The following is an 18,569-nucleotide window of genomic DNA, read 5'->3' as shown; positions in this document are numbered from 1 at the left end:
AATCTTTACTAAATGAGTGAATGGAAGGCTGAGGACAATGGCATACATGAAGCTGTTCCCTTTCACACACCCCATGGTCCTTCATTCCCCTTTTGTGGGCTGGACATTTATTTGGAAACCACTGAGCATCTGAAAAGTAGAAGTGCATTTCCAGGCTTTCTAAATGCCCTGAGTGATTACTATTCCAGGAACATTCCTCCCCACCCCCTACCCCAATTAAATATCCTATAAATGGTTCATTTTCCCAAGCCTCAAATTTGGGTGGAAACTCTCATCATAATATCAACTACAGAACTTTTAGAGTCTCATCCAAACACAGAATGATGTCTGAAGAGAAAGGCCTATAAAAATTAAATTTCCAGACTTAAAAGGAAGGCTAAAACCACACACTGCTACATGTGGCCTCAATAATGAAATAAAACACAAATAAAAATAGGAACATTGTAATAATTGAGTTCTCTGGCACAAATTCAAGACTGGAGATAGAATCTTGTTACGTAACTTGATGTTATCAGAAAAATAAAAGCAGACAGTATCATGTTGTAATGGGAGAAATTAGGACATCTATGAGTTTACAGTCTCAAATCAGACAAGGGTCAATGAGTTGCTGCCTGCAAGGTAGCTGGAGAATTCGGGAGGTGGCATGACTGAACTAAGGAATCAAAAATTGAGAAGGATATATCTCAAGTTACATCCAGACAACTGTCATCAGAAAGCAGCAGACAGGAAGAAAGTGTGTGTCCTAAGATTCCAACAAAGCTACACTTGATTCTGAATTTGATACCAAAAATCACTACAGGGTTTTCTTTTAAACATACATTATCAATTCCAATTCAAGATTCACTGTGAGATTTCTTAGTTCAAAATAGCTGTCATGATTGAGGGGTAAGATGCTAGCCTGCAGAATACCACAGCCGCCACCCAAGATGTCTTCTTGCTCAATTCTTATATTTTTTCTATGAAATGTGAAGTATGAGTTATAAAAAGAAATTAATACAGTGGGTGAAACTAGGGATTGACTGGATCCTTAACTTTAAGTAATCTACATAATTTTAAATATATTTCTCCTCATAATATTTTATATAGTTCTGAAAGATATGCTTAGTAAATAGAAGATAGAACAGTCCCCATTTAGTAATTTTTCCTAGAACTTCAAGGTGAGAACTGAGTCACCTTGAATTGACATTACAGAGCCCTGGGCTCTTATGCTATGGCCTGCTTGACGCAAAAGATTTTTTTTTCAGGCAGTGTAATCCAGTAAGTAAAAGATTGGGCTCTAGAAAGTACTTAATTGAATTAAAATTATAACTCTACTAAATTTCTATTGCTGTAATCATTGGCAAATTACTTACCTACTCTAGACCTCAATTTCCTCATCTGTCATATGGGTATTAAAAAGGCATCTATTTCATAGGGTCATGGTGAAGACCAAATGTAGTAAATTATCTTGATGCCTGCTCAGAGGTTTCACTCAAAAATGTTATTTCTGTTAATATCCTTACAGCCAGAAGGGAAACTTAGAGATCATCTAAGTCAAAATTATCTCAACCTCTATCGAGCTCTTATTTTTGAATTTGAAGAATATTAGGCGAGGCAGATTAAATGTTTACATAATTTCCACTAATAGTCTGATATTTATCCTAAGTATACAAAACCCCTCTTTTTAACTGTAGTTTCTTTATAACAATTAAGTTCCAATATAAATTTAGACTTTATATTTATTAAAAAATAAAACTGTAGTCTATACATTATCTACTTAATAAAGTCCTTATTCTCATCCAATTTTTAGTATCTCCTTAAAATTCATATTTCACGTTTCCTCCATGTGATAAACTTACGTGGAGGATAGTCTATTTATTAGGTTACACTATGTAGCAAAGGTGATAGGATGTCACTTCCATGATTATGAAGATGCTACAGATATATATAAGACTAATGTTCTATTCTGTTTGCTTATTAGAAAAGAGACTGCATTAGCGGACTGGAGAGACACTCTCTTACAGACTTTGAAGAAATAAGCTGCCATGTTATAAAAGGGCCTATGAGAGGGTCACACAGCAAAAAATTTCAGGGTGGTCACTAGGAGCTGAGAGCAATCCCTGGCTGACAGCGAGCAAGGAAACAGAAACCTCAGTCTTACAGTTCTCTAACCAGATGAAGATGAATTCTGCCAAGAAAATATATGTATGTACGAACATATATGATAAATTAATAAGTTTAGTTAGATGGAAACAAAGTTTTGGTATTTATGCAAATGAATCAATATATAACTTTTTATTCTTCTGCTGCTGAGCCTATAAAAATATTCCCAAACTCAAGAGTTTATATAAACATACCTATATCTTTTAAGTATTTGCAGTTCCTATTTTTTACATTTAAAAAGTTAATCCACCATTTTCAAAGATGAAAGAGTTTTGTGGGTGGACGGTGATGATGGCAGCACAAGTGTGAATGCACTTAAGACCACTGAACTGTACACTTACAAATAGTCAAGATGGTAAATTTTATGTATATTTTATAATTTAAAACAAAAATAAGCTCTTACCTAAAAAAAAGTTTACCCATATGTAACTTCTTTTATAAGAATATATATATATAATTTTCAAAGTACTTAGCTAATTGAATCGGCATTACTTATTGAATTATTCAGCTTTCCCTACCAATTTGACTTAAATACACTTGTATATACTTTTAGTCTTTCCAACTGTACACAATGCTTAATATCTCATTACATGAATATTTCCAGTTACCTTTATTTCATTTTCATTATATCCAGAAGAAATGACATAAGCACCACCCAGCCATAAACTGCTGGCCCTGGAGCCCAAATTCTAGGTGGCAGGTATAACGGACGACCACAGTCCACAAGCCGCAATCCTTAAGCTTTTGGTGCCATCTAGTGGACATTTTCATGAGTTAACCTCTGTTCAGAGTCAGGAAACACTTCCCCACCCAGCTTAATTCACTAGGGCAATTTTAAATGTAAAACATTTAAGCCTTTTCATATATAGGATGGCCCTCTACCTCCATCCTTTCTCTGCCCTCCATCCTTTCTCTGCAGTCCATCTTTCAGATGCCAGGAATATAACAGTCAAATGCAGCTCAATCACCACTCCTGTGTTCAGAAGTTTCAATGGCTTCCAAAATGGCAATGGAATAAAGTACATGTAAATTAGCAGAACAGGAAATAAAATCAACAAAGATAACAATCCTAAAAATAACTACAAATAATAATAATAAAAAAAAGGACCTATCTGTACATAAACTGAGTAACACACACATACACTAAAGAGGAGCTTCTTTGTTTCAGGGAACACCTGAAATTCACATCCTTTGGAAAACATTCCTTTAAACAGAATTCATTCGTCCCCTTAGCACACTGCCCATGCCTATCTCACAGCACTTATCACTCCATTTTGCATTCTAGGTAATCTGATGCAGGACAACTTGTCACTCACACTAGATAGTTTATCTGGTTCATCTCAGATTAAAATAGCCCTGACACCTTTAAGAAGAGTGACTTTCTCTGTGAAGGTGACTCTAAGACTTTAAAGGAGTATCAATGTATATGCAGTTCATTCCAGGAAATTAATCCAGGTAATCCATGCCTATTTCCCAGCTTCTACATTTTACCTGTTCATTTTTTCCTTAGTTTGACCTCAAACTGATCTCATATTTTCTGCCTTTTTTTATTTATTGATTCATTTTGGTGTTCCTCATTTCTCCTCTTGTTATTCAACCTCAAGATATGCCTTCTTAAATTAATGTTAGTGATTCATCTGTGTTGCTTCACCTTTACCTATATATCCTAAACTTCCAGCAAAAACTATCTCGATGTCAAATAATAGCAATAAGAAAATCACAGCCTCTATTTACTGAGTTTAATGTGCTACATGCTTTAATATGTTATTTAACTTTTATAGCAATCTAGTTCTTACTCATCCTTCACATCTTAATTCAATCGTCTCTTCCTTAAGTATGCATTCTCTGATATCATAAACTACACCAAACCTTTATTAATACAGTATCCCATAGCACTATGAAACTTTTTCATGCCTGTAATAGTTAAAATGTTACATCTTTAACCAAAAATCTAGTTTCCATTTTGAACACTGTGATCCCTTTGAGGATTAATAATGTCTACTTTTGTTCACCACAGTAAGGATTAACTTGTCCAAAAGTAATCACCAGCAGAGTATCCTCCCAGAAAAAGACTGGCCTTTCACAGAGTTCCACATAAACTGGTTGAGGCCGTTTTTAAGTCAATCAATCCTGGTCAGTTGCACAACTTTGACCACTTTTGCTCCTACAGCTATGATGTCAGAAAAGGGCTAATGCTTCCCCAGTCATGAATGCTTACACAGCAAATCTTGCCACTAGTTTGCTATGTCATTACAGGTTCAGCAGCGAGACCTTGACCCTAATCCCTACAATACCTTAGAAACGGTGTTATTCACAGTAACATCTTGACTGGTTCCCATTTATATTCTACTGTGTCTGCCTTCTCCAGGTCTTGACAGCCAAACTGGTCAAAAACCTCCACCAGGAGTCTCAGTGTCCCATTTCCAATGAATCCAAAGTAAGGCAGATAGATTTTATTATCAAGGCGTTAACTCCTTCAAATCCCAACCATGAGCACTAAGTAACAAGAGGGTTAAAACTAAAGTTCTGCCATGACATATTGCTATTATATCCTAACCCCTAATTATTCCAGGGTGGGGCTGCCACTTCTGTATTATGTAACTCAAAAGCTCCGGAGCCCAAATAGTTGATCTCTCCCAAAACTGATATCTCATCCCGCATCTCTGTCCATTCCCCTAGAAAGCATCTGGGTAGCCACCAACTGCTACTGCTATATATCTGTGACTCTTTCTTAATGAACATGAATTCAGCAGCCAAGTATATGTGCTGCTTTGCCATTTGCCTTGTTGGCATGGTATTAGCACAGTGCTTGATTTAGTATTACATAAATATCTGCCCAAGCCACACATATAACAGAATGAGGACTCATTCATATAACCAAAAAATTAGCTTTCTTCTATAACAAACAGCCTCCAAACATAGGGAAGCCTCATTATTTTTTCCTAAAAATTTCACGATACTGATTTTTCATTCTACTTGAGCATTTTAATAAATATGATAGTGGAATATATTTGATAGGGTCATCAATGCTCTATAGTTCCTCCAGTGTTAGTTTATTTTTTACACTTGATACTCATGTTCAGTGTCACCTACAAAATAGATTCACCATCATTTTTAAAGAGTTTTTCAAAGTGCTACAGTGTAACAGAAATTAGCTTTTGAAGGAATGTCACCACAAACACAACATAAGGACTCAAAGGAATTCCCACTACCACTGGATTCCATGCACAGCAAAAGCAACAGTCTGATTCTGCCTGGTGAGTTCCTGAATATGCCCCAAAGAGGGCATAGTAACTGTCCCCAAAAAGGAAGTTTCTGTGGAGGAAGAGAAGGAAAATCACATCACCACATGGACCCCACCTAATTAAAGGCTGAGAAATTTAAGAGGCCCCCAGGTTAGAGCAACATAGAAAAGTTCCCATCTTACCTGGCCTGAGGCAAGGGAAAAGGAAGCTAAAAAAAAGGAAAAGGGGGAAAGAAGTCTACCTCTAGCACTCTAAGAGAACCTCAGGACCTGCAGTAGGATTCAGATTGCAATCAGAGATGAAAGATGTTCAGGCTTCACCTGGTGAGAAAATATTTAGTAATGCAGTTTGTTGCCACATGGACAGTCTGGATACTCCTGTTTTAGACAGAAGGAATGTGGATGGGGTCTCAGGAGTAGGCTGAGAAGGCAAGCTCAAGATAGAGAACATAAAGGTTTTTTGGTTATGAGATGCGCATTTCACCTTATTTGCACACGTGCAAGCTCCCTCCCTGCCCCTGACATTACAAAAGCAATTATAAATAAGAGTTCTCAGCTGAGTAGATCTCTTGCATATTTTCCTACGAAGATAGCTTTAATAAAGTAATATTCAGTAAAGAAATACTGGGGCTGTTACATATGTACACGAGAAATCCACAGCCTTTCTATGTTATGATCTCTTGAACTCGTCTAAGCTCTGGGTGAAGTCTTTATTTCCAAATGATTACACCTCATTTTTTAACAATAGTTTCAATATTCAGGAAATTACTCAATAGAATTCTGTTAATTGGAAAAAGTTTTTCATTACTATGCTTCAAAAAGAATGTCAAGGGGGGGAAAGTGCACTTTTCCCTAAGATTTGGTTCTCAGATTTACAATTTCTATCCTTGAGGTTATGGTGAGCTAGCTATAAGCAGTCTAGAATAGGAAGTTTTTATAAACTGAGTCAAACAGAATAAGGCATCACGCATATTAATGAGAATAAAGCTGGGGGAATCACTGTCAAGTGCTGCAACCAAAAGTGTTTCAGAATAATAACATTTTTTGAGTAACCATTACATTCTGGTGCTAAGCTCTATTTTTCATACTAAAATTTATATTATGAAGTATTTTGAAGTTATAGAATGAGATGCCAATGCAGACCACAGAAATTTAAGATGTTAACATCGTCATTTTTGCTTCTAATCCATCCTTTAAGAAATAAACCATTACAGATTCAACTAAAGCCCACCACTCAGCCCATTTTCCTTTCCTCCTTACACCAAGCATCCTGACTTTCTGTGTAGCACTCATCACATTTTTGTCCTTTTATTAGTTATATCTATATTTATGCAATTTCCCAAAATATTTCAATATTTACCTATGTTGATGCATGTGGGTCTGGCTGATTCACGTTTGCGTCTGCTTTGAACTTCAGTACGCCTCAGTTGATCCACCACTCCAGGTACTGGGCTGTTTCTACTTTTTAAACAAATTGTGCTGTAAGGCCCAATTTCATGTGTATCTCCTTGTGTACACATACAAATTTCTCTAGGTCCTCTCCTTGAAGTGAAATTTCTGGGTTATAGGTACGCACCCTTCAGCATTACTAGGCATTGTCAAAATTATTTTCAAAGTGACTGGGTCAGTTTATACATCTATCAGAAAAGTATGAGTTCTTCTGCCCATTTTTTTCTTGGTGGGTTTAAACTGATTTCTAAGCATTCTTTTGGAAGTTAATTCAATGCAAATAAATTCTCCCCATCTATGGTCTGATCTTTCACTTTGTGTACTTTATCATGAAAAATCTTAATAATGCAGAAAATGGTATTAACATTTTTCTTCTATGCTTGTGCTGTTTATGTCTTAAAAAGGAATTCTCTACCCCAGTGTAATACATTTCTTCATTTTCTTCTAAGTATTTAAAATTTTTCTCTTCACATTTCTATCTTCGGACCATCTAGAATGTATTTTTGTGTATGCTGTGAGTTAGGAAATCTCATTTTATCTTTTGGCAAAGAAATTGCCATTTTTTTAAAAAGTCCATCCTTTCACCAATGACATTAAGCCTATCTGTCATGTTTTCATATACAAGTGGCCCTGTTTCTAGCCTGTTTTGGTCTGTCTATCCTTGTCTGTTGATAACATACAGCTTAAACTACTAGATCTTTGTACTAAGTCTTGTTATCAGGTAGGGTGTGTCCTTTCTAATTTTTTTCAGAATTGCTTTATTTCTTCTCTTTATTCCACCATATAAGTTTTAGGAATAGCTAAATCTCCCAAAAGTGTCTTTTTTTTAACGTGTTTAATAATTTGTTGATAGTGAAATGAAGTTTTTTTTTTTTCAGTTTTGTGGTTGGTTGGCCAATTTTTTTTTTTTGGTATTCCATCGTTGATCAACACACATAAATGGTGTTATGAGGAAAGAGAGGAGGGGAGCTGTGTGGAAAAAAAGTTATAATTTCATTTGAAGTTGATTTTCCAAATTAATTTGGTGAGGTGGAGGATATGATAAAACGTCTTCCCAACCATTTCACGATATGACTCTCCATTTATTTAGTCTTCTTTTATGTCCTTTAATAAAGATTAACAACTTTCCCATAGAGGTCTTACCCATGTTTGCTAGATTAATTCCTGGACTTTTTTTTTTTTAGGTATTTCTTACATTTAGTCTTCTGGGCCACTAATGCGGCCTCTCCTGTAATTCATCTACTTTACTATTATTTTGTTGAAAAACCATGTTTTTACAGTTGTGTATGTGTTACATTCACACCTCTTTAAGTACTTTGTTGTTGTTCAGGTGTTCTTCCAGCAATTATTACACTGAACATGGCTAATATCCTAACCTGATCCTTCTTTGTCTAGTTGCTAGAGTCCCTTGACTGTACATTCTCTCAGATAAATAGGGAAATTCACAGGTGTTGAATGGAAAAGGTGTTTCTTGCCCCAGGGTTGGGGTACAAAGAGGAGACTGTTACATCCCTCCTGAAGCACCCTGGAGGAAACCTCTGATCTTTGTCTGCTCAAGCCCTTTCCTCACCTTAAGAGTATGGAACACTCAAGCCATTCCCTTGCCTTTTGTGGACAGGAAGACCCAAGTCCCTCATACCAGGTGGAGATCCTCATCCTCAGATGTTGAAATGCCAAGCTCTCTCAGGGATTCTGAGCTTCTGAGCTCATGCTGCTCGCATTTAATTCCTCCACCCTTAGAGGAAGCAGCCCAGTTCTCTCCACAGAAGCCAGCAGCTGGCTCTAGTGCCAAGGACAAGTAGCTTGGAGTTAGGAATTAAAGCCATTATGGTCCCCAAATCCACCATTGGTATATTTTCTACTCGTTTCTTAATAATTTGGTGGTGGAAAAAAACGCTATTAATGATGTTTGTTTTGCGTTTTTTTTCCTGCAGCTTTGTGGTTGCTTGGTCAGATCTTTAATTTAGTATTCCATCCTTGCTCAGCACATATGAATGGTATTCTGGGGAGCAAGGGGACAAGAGATTCTGCAGAGGCTCAAAGGAAAAGCAAAAAGGCAAAATACGGTAAGCATTATCCATTTTTTTTTTTTTTTGGATTTACAAAATGAATCTGATATAAGTGGTTTTTGTTGCTTGTCTTTTGTTTTTTAATACTGGGAATACTGGGATTCAGTTTGAAAGACCCCTGAAATCTTAAGAGTAGCACAGACCAAATCCTCCCACTCTTCCTCCCCCACCCCAAATTTAGTTGGTTTGAATAGACAGAATGATCCCTTTTTCCGTCTTAGGTAGGCAAATATTTGTAAAAAGTTCTTAAAACTGTTTGTCTCATTTATCAAGAAACTTGAGGATGGGAGTCTTTATAATTTCTACTTGTAAATATAAGACTAGTACGCAGATTCAAGTCATACTTTTAACATGAGCTTGTTGAAAGAAACGTTAACAATTCCAAAACGAAATCTGAACGAGTTTTAACTTTTTCCTCCCAAAGCACAAAAATTATGAAGAGGAAGTTAACAAATAATTTTCAAAACGTAAAATCAACTCTTCCTTATACTAGTCCTTGGGCAGTTACCACAGAACAGGTTCTTCTTTTCATTAGCTTCTTTGAACACAGATTTTGGTCCCAAGTCTGATGGTACTTAGTATCTGCTCCGGCCTCCCCCTCTCTCTGAGCGGCTTCCTAGGCGGCCTCCGCCTCTGGGAACCCTGCGGCCCGACCGGCTGTAAGAATCGCGAGTTGGGGGGCACCCCCTTTCCATGGACGGGGGGACCCCGCGATCGGCTCTGTCGACCCGGTCGCGGCCCCTCGAGTAGCGGTCGCTCCGGCCGCTGCTGTAACTGTAGCGGCCGCCGCCGTAGGCGTCGGGCGAGCAGCCACGGTACTCGTCGTAGCGGCCTCCGCTGCCGTAAGATGGCGGGGGACCCCGCGCGGAAGCGACGCTGCGCGGGTCCCCGTAGCTCTCAAAGGGGTCTCGATAGGAGCCTCCGCTCGGATGATCCGCGTAGTCACGGTCGCGACCGCCGTAGCCGTCTCGGTCGCCGTAGCCTCTCGATGGACAGTCGTCCCGGGCACTGGAGTGGCCGTAATCGCGGTAGGTGTACTCTCGGGGCGACGGCGCGAAATCTCGAGGGTCGCGGGCGCTTGGGTAGTTTCGGCTCGAGTAGCTGTCCCTGGGCGAGTAGCCCTCCTCCCAGGGGCCCAGGTAGGGGTCCCGGCGCGGGGCCGGCGGCTCCCGGCGCGGCGGGCCCACATAGCCGTCTCGCCCACGCGCGGCCGAGGCCCGCCCGCGCATTCCGCCGCCGCTGCGAGCCGGGACCGACGGCGCGGCCCTCTTGGGCGGCGGGCCCACCCTGCGCGGCGGCGGCGGCGGCCCGCGCTTCATGGGGCGCGGGTCGAAATCCCCGGAGTAGCCGCCGCCGTCGGCGGTCCCGCCGCGGGAAGGGGATCGCCGTGGGCCGCCGCCGCCCCCGCGGTTCCCGCGCAGGCCCCTCAGGCGGCCGCGGCTGCGGGACAGCGGCAGTGGGCCGCGCCGGCCGCTCTCAAACGCCGGCTTGGTGGCCTGGGCCACCTTGATGGCCTTACCATCCAGGGACTTGCCATTCATGTCTCTGGCGGCGGCCTTGGCGTCGGCGGGGTTTTCGAAGGTGACGAACGCGAAGCCCCTGGACTTGCTGGTTTCTCGGTCTTTCATCAAGAGCACCTCGATGATGCGGCCATACTTGCCAAACTCGGCGTCGAGGGCTTTCTCGTCGGTTTCGGGGCTGAGCCCGCCGATGAAAAGCTTCCCCGGGCGATCCGCTTCAACCATGTCGGCAGCTCGAGCGGTCAGTGGTGGTGGGAGGCGACGACGCGGCGTCCGTCGTGGCCTTTGAGCCCGCTCGCCGAGGGCGGCTCCTACTGGTCCGGCGGCGCGTCGTCGCGGACCGCAGTCACCGCCCCCTGCTGCGCAGGCGGAACGCTCCGGTTTGTGCCGCTTGGGTCTGGTTCCCGCGGCCTGGCAGGGCTCTTCCTAGTTGTGATTGGTTGGTTGTCCCAGGACGGCAGTCGCGCCATTCGCGAAGGTGGGCAGTTTGGTGACTTTCTTTCCAGTCTCTAAACTTCGACTAATCTGGTCCTGGCTTAAAGTCTTTCTTTCCTGAAACCTCTGATGCGAAATGAAAAGCTTTTAGGTCAAAAAAAAAAAGATCCCCCCGCCTCGCCGGTTACCTCCTGAGAATTGTAATGTATTACTATCCAAGTTACCATACCATTTTCAAACAACAAAAAAAAGTTCATCGAAAAAATGAAATGTGATAACAAAAAGTTTAAAAAGTTTGTACATAAAATATTTGCTCTTTTGCATTTGCCAAAGGGGAAGAGATTTGATAGGGAATTGTTGGTGGGATGGGAAGTAGAGGGAACCGTTCTTTGGATGCACAATTTTCTTCGGTTTTTCAGCCTTCAAAGGGCTCATAGTTATGTAGCATTGAAACTGCCCTTTCAAATAAAGCTATTGTTCAGGGAGTTATCTTACGACAAAATAAAGGCAAAACATGAGAACACTTTGGATACTCATCGAAGTAGCACCTGAGCAATCTTGAACGAGGAGGCACTCCTCCGAAAACCAAAATATTTGGGTTCATGTAAAAGAAGTGCAATTCAAAATGGTTCCTTACAATATTCTTTGAATGGAAGTGAATGGGAAGAGTAACTTGGTGAACATTATCTTTGAGACTGCAAAGTCTAAAAACACTTAAAAATATATATTTACTGTGGTTTAGGCTTTTTTTTTAGTACAAATTTTCAAACGTTTCCGTGGTGAAAAATCAAATAGTCATGAGAAGCCTATATGTGGGTATGTACAAATATGTGTGTTAACATTGGCTTACTGCAATAGCTATATAATATTGAGAAGCAGTAAAAGCAGGCATTTTTATGTTTCTGACTTCAATGGGGACATCATTAAGGTTTTAAGTTTTACCATGCATCACATCAGTTCTAAGGTAAACCTATCTATGAGAAGTTTTGAAATTTCCTAAAATTATGGATTTGTTAATTTCTTTGTTTTTATGTCCATTTTTACTTCATGTAACTGAAGATTCTATTGTTAGATATTTAAAAAATGAAATTTAACCCAGTAAATTTGGAGCTCGTCTATATTAAATGATTCACGAATCATGCAGCATCCCACCTAGCAACTAGACGTGCACTCTGTGGGGCTGCACAAAATTTACAGGAGGAAAGGTGGGGGGCAACAGAGCTATTAGCGAAAGAAAAGAAATGATTATTTTTAGGCCAGGACATCTTCAGTAGAAGGTATGAAGCACGGAGAAGCATTTTTATTGAAAGAAAGAAAAACAATGTGTTTTCTGGATAAGGAAAGATAAAGAACATGGGGGCAGGGTTGGTAAAGGAAGGAAAAAAAAGTAATTTTCTCCTAAAGTAAAATAATTGTTTCAAAATAAGGAAAAGATAGGACAAAAGCTGAAAGGTATATGAAAGTTGCAGAAGTTTTGTGGGTGAGAGATCTTAAGAATTTTAAATAAGTCAAGCTAAGATTTCAATGGAAAACTAAGTCAGTTGCATTATTTGTATGTGAACTCTCACGAGATCATTAACCATGTATATTTTTAAGCTTTTTATCATTTACAGACTATTGTTTTACTCGTACTTTGGCAAAAAAAAACAAAAAACAAAAAACAAAAACACCAAAACAAAACGTTCTTACAAATGTATTTCATGTTCAAAGATTTAAAAAAAAAAAAAAACCCTGTCAAGTACTCTATAATGCAGGTTTCTCATCACTTTAAAAACAACACTAAACTGGGTAAAGATTTACAGAATTCTTGGGAAACACTGCTAACAAAAAGATCAAGATCAATAGGAACATGGGACTAAATGAATTGATAAAAATGATTATAATTTTTATGACTTTTTATATAAAATGTTACTGGTGTTTGTTTTCCAGATATAAAACACTGTTCTCTCCTAAGCTACCTAAAACCTACAGCAATTTGGTAAATTATACCTTTGTAAACAAAACATTTATCTTTTTCTTCCTACCTGATCCCTCCAAAATTTAAAGTACTCTTATGTAATCCATATGTGACCAGATTTAAAGGTGTTAAGTCTTGCATTCATGTTTCCCATTTAAAAAAATGTCTTGTACCTAACTGGGCTGCTCAACCAACAGAGGATTTGAAATTTTAAATTAATAGAAATTGAAGCAGATGACATCTGCTGTGGACTACTAATCCAAGATTCTGGACCAGGCCTATATAATCTAGACCATTATTTTTCCTTTTTTCCTTACTTCAGTTCCTATCCCACAAATAATGAGAGGCCAAGCACTCACTATTATTGTTTCCTTTTTCCTCTTAATTTCTAACTAGAAAGATAACTCAACATTGGGCATCATCTTTAAATCTACTTCACAGATTAGAACGTGCATCTGGTTGCACACATAGGCAAGGATGTCTAATGCCTGGCGATGTCAACCCTAGTAAAGGTACCAGATTTGGAAGAATACTTTTCCTTGAACAGGTACTACAACTTCGATAGCAATAGCCAACCAGAAAAATCTTTAAATTCCCTTGCACAGGTTATATTAGACAAAAGAATTGCTCTTGACCACATCCTAACTAACCAAGGAGGAGTCTGCTCTGTTGTTAATACCTGTTCTTGGATAAAGCACCTCTGGTGAAATAAAGATGAAACTAGATAAAATTTAGGCTCAAATCAAATGATTAAATATAGTAGTGCCTACTGACACCTGTGTTTAATATTTTCATTGACTGCCCTCAACTATTGCCTCTTGGTTCAGATTCTTCAAATTGGACTTAGCAATTATTATAGAAATTTTTTGTTATAAAACTTTGTTTTGCATAGCTCGATGTTATAAGGACATCACTTTGATAATGGTTGTTCACCGTTTTGAGACAATCACTAAGACCTATGAGATTTCACATGAAAAACCTCAAGAAACTATGGAAGATATTTGCTCTTAAAGAAACATAATAAAGCCTTCCTCTGTTCTGGTGCTCTTGCTGCTCAAATATAGCCTAAAGCTCCTAAGGAAAAAGAAAACCACTTTTCCTCCTGCGTGGGACATGACATACCACAAATGAGCTTCCTGGTGACGAGGGATTAACAATAGCACAATAGCCCCAGTGTTGCTTTCTGATAATTCATCAATGATGCTTTCAAGGAAAGAACTTGATTAAAAGAGGGAAAATATGAAAATGTAAATAGATCCACTTTAAAATAGTCAGAGCTGCCATCCCAGAAGAACTACCTTGGACATCTTACTCCTCAAATCTTTGGAATGTTAAAACACGGAAAAATAACCTTTGGACTGGGCCTAAAGCAATATTATGTCTCAAAGAACTGTTTGTAAAGATAATAAGAAAGCAGACAGTATGACTACTGGACTGATGACTACTGGACTAAAAATTAAAAACACTGTTTAGAATTAGCATCACTGTATTAATTTGAAATGCCTTGCTTCTATTGATATAATTGTTCCTCTTCCCTTTCTCATAAATTAGAACACTGGAGCTTCTGCCTGAATCAGTACTTCCCAAATAGCTATTCTTTGTTTTGATCTCAAATAAATGCTTGCTGCCTCTTACCTTGGCTTTTAATTCTAGGTTAACGTTTTTATGATGGATATATAAACCCTTCTCAAATTTTTAAATCAGCATCTCACTGGTTCCCTTAGTAATGAATTGAGGACAATCTTTGACAAGTATTCATTCTGCATATGTTTAAGAGTCATGATTTAAAATCCTTGAAAATTATATTGTACTGCATCACTGGATCCACAATGGGCCAATTAGAGTCTTGAAAGGCATTTTAAACCAAAGCAGGGGAAAGAAGACATCTTTTCTCTCTGGTTGCTAAGCTGAAAGAATACTAGTTCAAAGCTGCTTGTGACACATTTCTACCATGTTTACCCCCAATACCATAGCTTCAAAATATCTAAAGCAGAAATGTAAAGTACAGGAAAAAGATAGAAAATCTCTCCAACAAAGAAAATGTTCTCAATAACTGATAATTATGCAGCAAAAATTAGTATAAGATTAGAAGTGCATAATTTAAAAGATTTACTGGCGATACATATGTGTGTGTGTGTAAGTACTTTAGTTATGAAAAAATGCATCAAGAACACATTAGGCAATTGATTATATATAGGCCATAAAGCCTAATTTTTTTCCAAGCTTCTAAAAATCTTCCATTTACGAGTTTGATATCTGTCTAAAGAGTCCTTCCCCACCCCTAGATCACAAAGACATTCTCCTATACTCCCTTCTGTTATTTTTATAATTGTGCATTTCAAATTTAGGGTCAGAATCCAGTGAGAGTTCATTCTTTTCATAAAGTCTATTTTAACTAATTTCAAAAAATATTTTCATACAGAACATATCTGATAATTAGGTTAAAATCGGTAACAAAAGGTAACTTTAAAAAATGCCTAAGTGTGTAAATTTACAAGCTTATTTCCTGTGACATATGGGTCACAGGAAAAAGAATATTCCAGTATAAATTAGAAAATATTTGGACATGATTGCTAATGAAAATACTCCACATTCAAGTATGGGAATTCACCTAAAATGTATACAAAGGGAAATTTACAGCCTTAATGTTTATGATGAGAGAAAAGGTTAAAAATCAGCAATGTAAGAATCTAATCTAAGAAGTTAACATACTAAGAATAAATTCAAAGAAAACAAATAATTTACAAAATAAATTTATATTAAAAAAACATAAAACGTAAAGAATCAACAAAGCTAAAGTTTGTTTTGACCACCCTGTTTAATTCTTTGACTATCCCTATTTGACTCCTTAACTCACTATTTAAAATTGCAAATACCTCCTAACCCAGGGCTGTTTAGAATGAGGGATTTGCCTGATGCACACATTTGAGATGCACCACCCCCTCCGCGAAAAAAAACCCCTCAGTAATCAAATATTTTTGTGGAATATTTTTTAAAATCAAAATTAATGCAAAAATATCCATGATAACAAAATATAAAAATTTAAAGACAGTAACTAACCCTGAATTGGCACAACCCTAAGAATATGTGCCTCACTTGCCTCACCTTAATCCTGATAGCAGTGACTCAGGCATGTTCTCAAAAATTTAAATGGTAATGCTTCTAGTATACTGTTAATTTAGGGTAAATATTCTATATCATGTTATGGAAGTATCTGACCAAAAAAATCCCTAAATTGTATTAAAACCCATTTCAGTATATATTAGAGTGATTATTTGGTCTTTCTCCATCAACCAACGGATGTCATAAATCATAACATTCCTCCTAATACTTGTCCTCTCTTGCGCTTGTTATAAATCGTAATAGTCATGGCATATTTTAGTTGTTGGAATTAACAATTTGGCCTTTGCATACACATTTCATAAGTGACATTCAACTGTCAATTTCTCTATAGTACTATCTTGGTGAGGTTCTATTATCAAAGTTTTTCTAGCTTTGTAAAATGAAATGGGAAAGTTATCATCCTCTATTATGCTCTGAAATGGCTTAAAAAAAAAAACAAGAATTTTCCTCTGAAAGTTTGGTAGAAATCACCTTGATGAGAAGCATTTATCAACAACGTGGAGTTTTACTTGGGCAGCTTGGAAATCCTGTAGTCTGTGAAGGATAAAATGCTCACCGCAGCCCAAGGCTGCCATGTGAAAGGAATGCCACTTCCGCGATGCATTTAGCAGTGCCTCCCTGCACCACCCCCATGTCTGCAGTCTCTTATTCTGCAGTTTCAGTTACTCAAGTAAACCATGTCCCAAAATATTACATAAAAAATTTCAGAAATAAACAATTCATAAGCCTTAAATTGTGCGCTGTTCTGAGTGACAAAATCTTACACCATCCCGCTCCATCCTGCCCGGAACATGAATCATCCCCTTGTCCACACTTTGTCTTTGCTGTTTATGCTCCCCACCCTTAGTCACTTAGTAGCCCTCTCAGTTATCAGATCAACTGTTGCAGTTTCGCAGTGCTTGTGTTCAAGTAACTCTTATTTTACTTAATAATGGCTGCAAAGTGCAAGAGTTGTGATGCTGGCAATTCACATATGCCAAAGGGAAGCCATGAAGTGCTTCCTTTAAGTGAAAAGGTATGTATATATAGGAAAAAAACAGTGTATTATAGGGTTTGGTACTATCTGCAGTTTCAGGCATCCACTGGAGGGGTCTTGGAAAGTATCCTCCAAGGATAAGGGGGGACTACTGTACTTCCTTTTCTGAGTTTGTTCTGACAGCATGAAGCTAGCTTTCTCTAGCCAGCATGACTATCATATCATCACTGAGTAACAACTCCTCTTATAGGTATCATCTATGCCAAATGCCAGCCATATCCTTGTTCTGTATAGATATCAGCTCCAGTAACATTCCCTATAAATTTTTATGATTGTCATCTGACCCCTTCTACCTGCCATGGTCCACTCTTGTTTCTATTCCCACCACATTGACCCAGGCGCTATTATTATATCAGATAAAAGGCTTCTTATCCCCTACAGACAGGGAGAAAAATAAATGATAAGAGTTTGTAGTGGACTAAACAGTGCCACAGATTTTTTGACACTACTCCAAGAAGTGATTGCCCTTGAATCTGGCCTATAATGTTTTGACCAATGGAGTAAGAGAGAAGTGACTTTATGACAGTTCTGGGCCTAGCTTTTAAGAGAACTGGTAACTTCTACTTGGACTCTTCAAACTGAACTCCCATCAAAGAACTTTTATGTTCTCTGCTAAAGAGACCACATGGAGAAGCTCTAAGACTAGAGGAAAGAGACGCCCAACCCAGCCCAGCCTTCTAGCCATCTTCTCCAAGCCACCAGGTATGCGATTAAAGTGAGCTTCGGGGTTTCAGAGCAACCTGGCTGTCAACTGAATACCATCAAGGGACTCCAGGTAATGTCACATGTAGCATAAGTGCTTAGCTAAGCCCTTTCTGAATTTTAATCCACCAGGTCATGACGTATAGCAAAGTGGTTATTGTTTTAAGCCACTAAGTTTTGGGATGATTCTTACATAGCAATAAATAACCAAAATATTCTTTTACAGAAAATTTCACTGTGCCGTGTTTGTCAAAGGAACCTGTTTCTAGCCTTAAACCCAAAAATAATCTTTATATCTCCTTATATCTTCACAAATGGCTATAGATAATGTTCATTGCAGAAGTGGACTCCCATATCTATTAAGACTAGTGTTCTAAAACAGAGGTCCCCAACTCCCGAGCTATGGACTGGTAGTGGTCCGTGGCCTGTTAGGAACTGAGCCACACAGCAGGAGGTGAACAGTGTATGAGGGAATGAAGCTTCATCTGTATTTGCAGCTATTCCCCAATGTAGTGTCACTGCCTCAGCTCTACCTCAGATCATCAGGCATTACATTCTGATAGGAGCACTGGTCTCTGGTGCCAAAAAGGTTGGGGACTGCTGTTCTAAAACATTACTGTACCAAAGAATTGCCTAGGAAATTATTTAAAATGCCAGTTCCTAGGGACTCTCACCCAGATATTCTAATTCAGTAAGTCTAGAATGAAGCTCAGGAATCTTAAGTAACACCCGAGTGATTTTAACACTGGTGGTCCCATGAACAGACGGAAAAGCATTCAAAGACATACCAGAGATGGTAAGGCTGTGAACTAAGCCATGGCAGTGAGAATGGAGAGAAAGGAAAACAAAGTGCTTTAACATAATCTTCCCTGGCCACATCCTCTGGTCTTAT

At 38.7% G+C, this 18,569-nt stretch overlaps 1 protein-coding gene across 1 annotated transcript; it reads right to left on the bottom strand.

Moving 5' to 3' along the window:
- Window positions 1-9,429: 9,429 nt before the first annotated feature.
- On the bottom strand, window positions 9,430-10,871 carry RBMXL2 (RBMX like 2). The gene has a single exon (XM_039863441.1). It carries the CDS (start codon window positions 10,647-10,649, stop codon window positions 9,480-9,482), a length of 1,170 nt encoding a protein of 389 aa, XP_039719375.1. The 5' UTR covers window positions 10,650-10,871; the 3' UTR covers window positions 9,430-9,479.
- Window positions 10,872-18,569: the final 7,698 nt, after the last annotated feature.

Source organism: Pteropus medius, unplaced genomic scaffold (genome assembly GCF_902729225.1).
Source record: "Pteropus medius unplaced genomic scaffold, Ma_sr-lr_union100, whole genome shotgun sequence".
NCBI classification, from domain to species: domain Eukaryota; kingdom Metazoa; phylum Chordata; class Mammalia; order Chiroptera; family Pteropodidae; genus Pteropus; species Pteropus medius.
The sequence above is the reverse complement of the archived record's forward strand: the minus strand, read 5'-3'. Positions and strand labels throughout refer to the sequence as shown.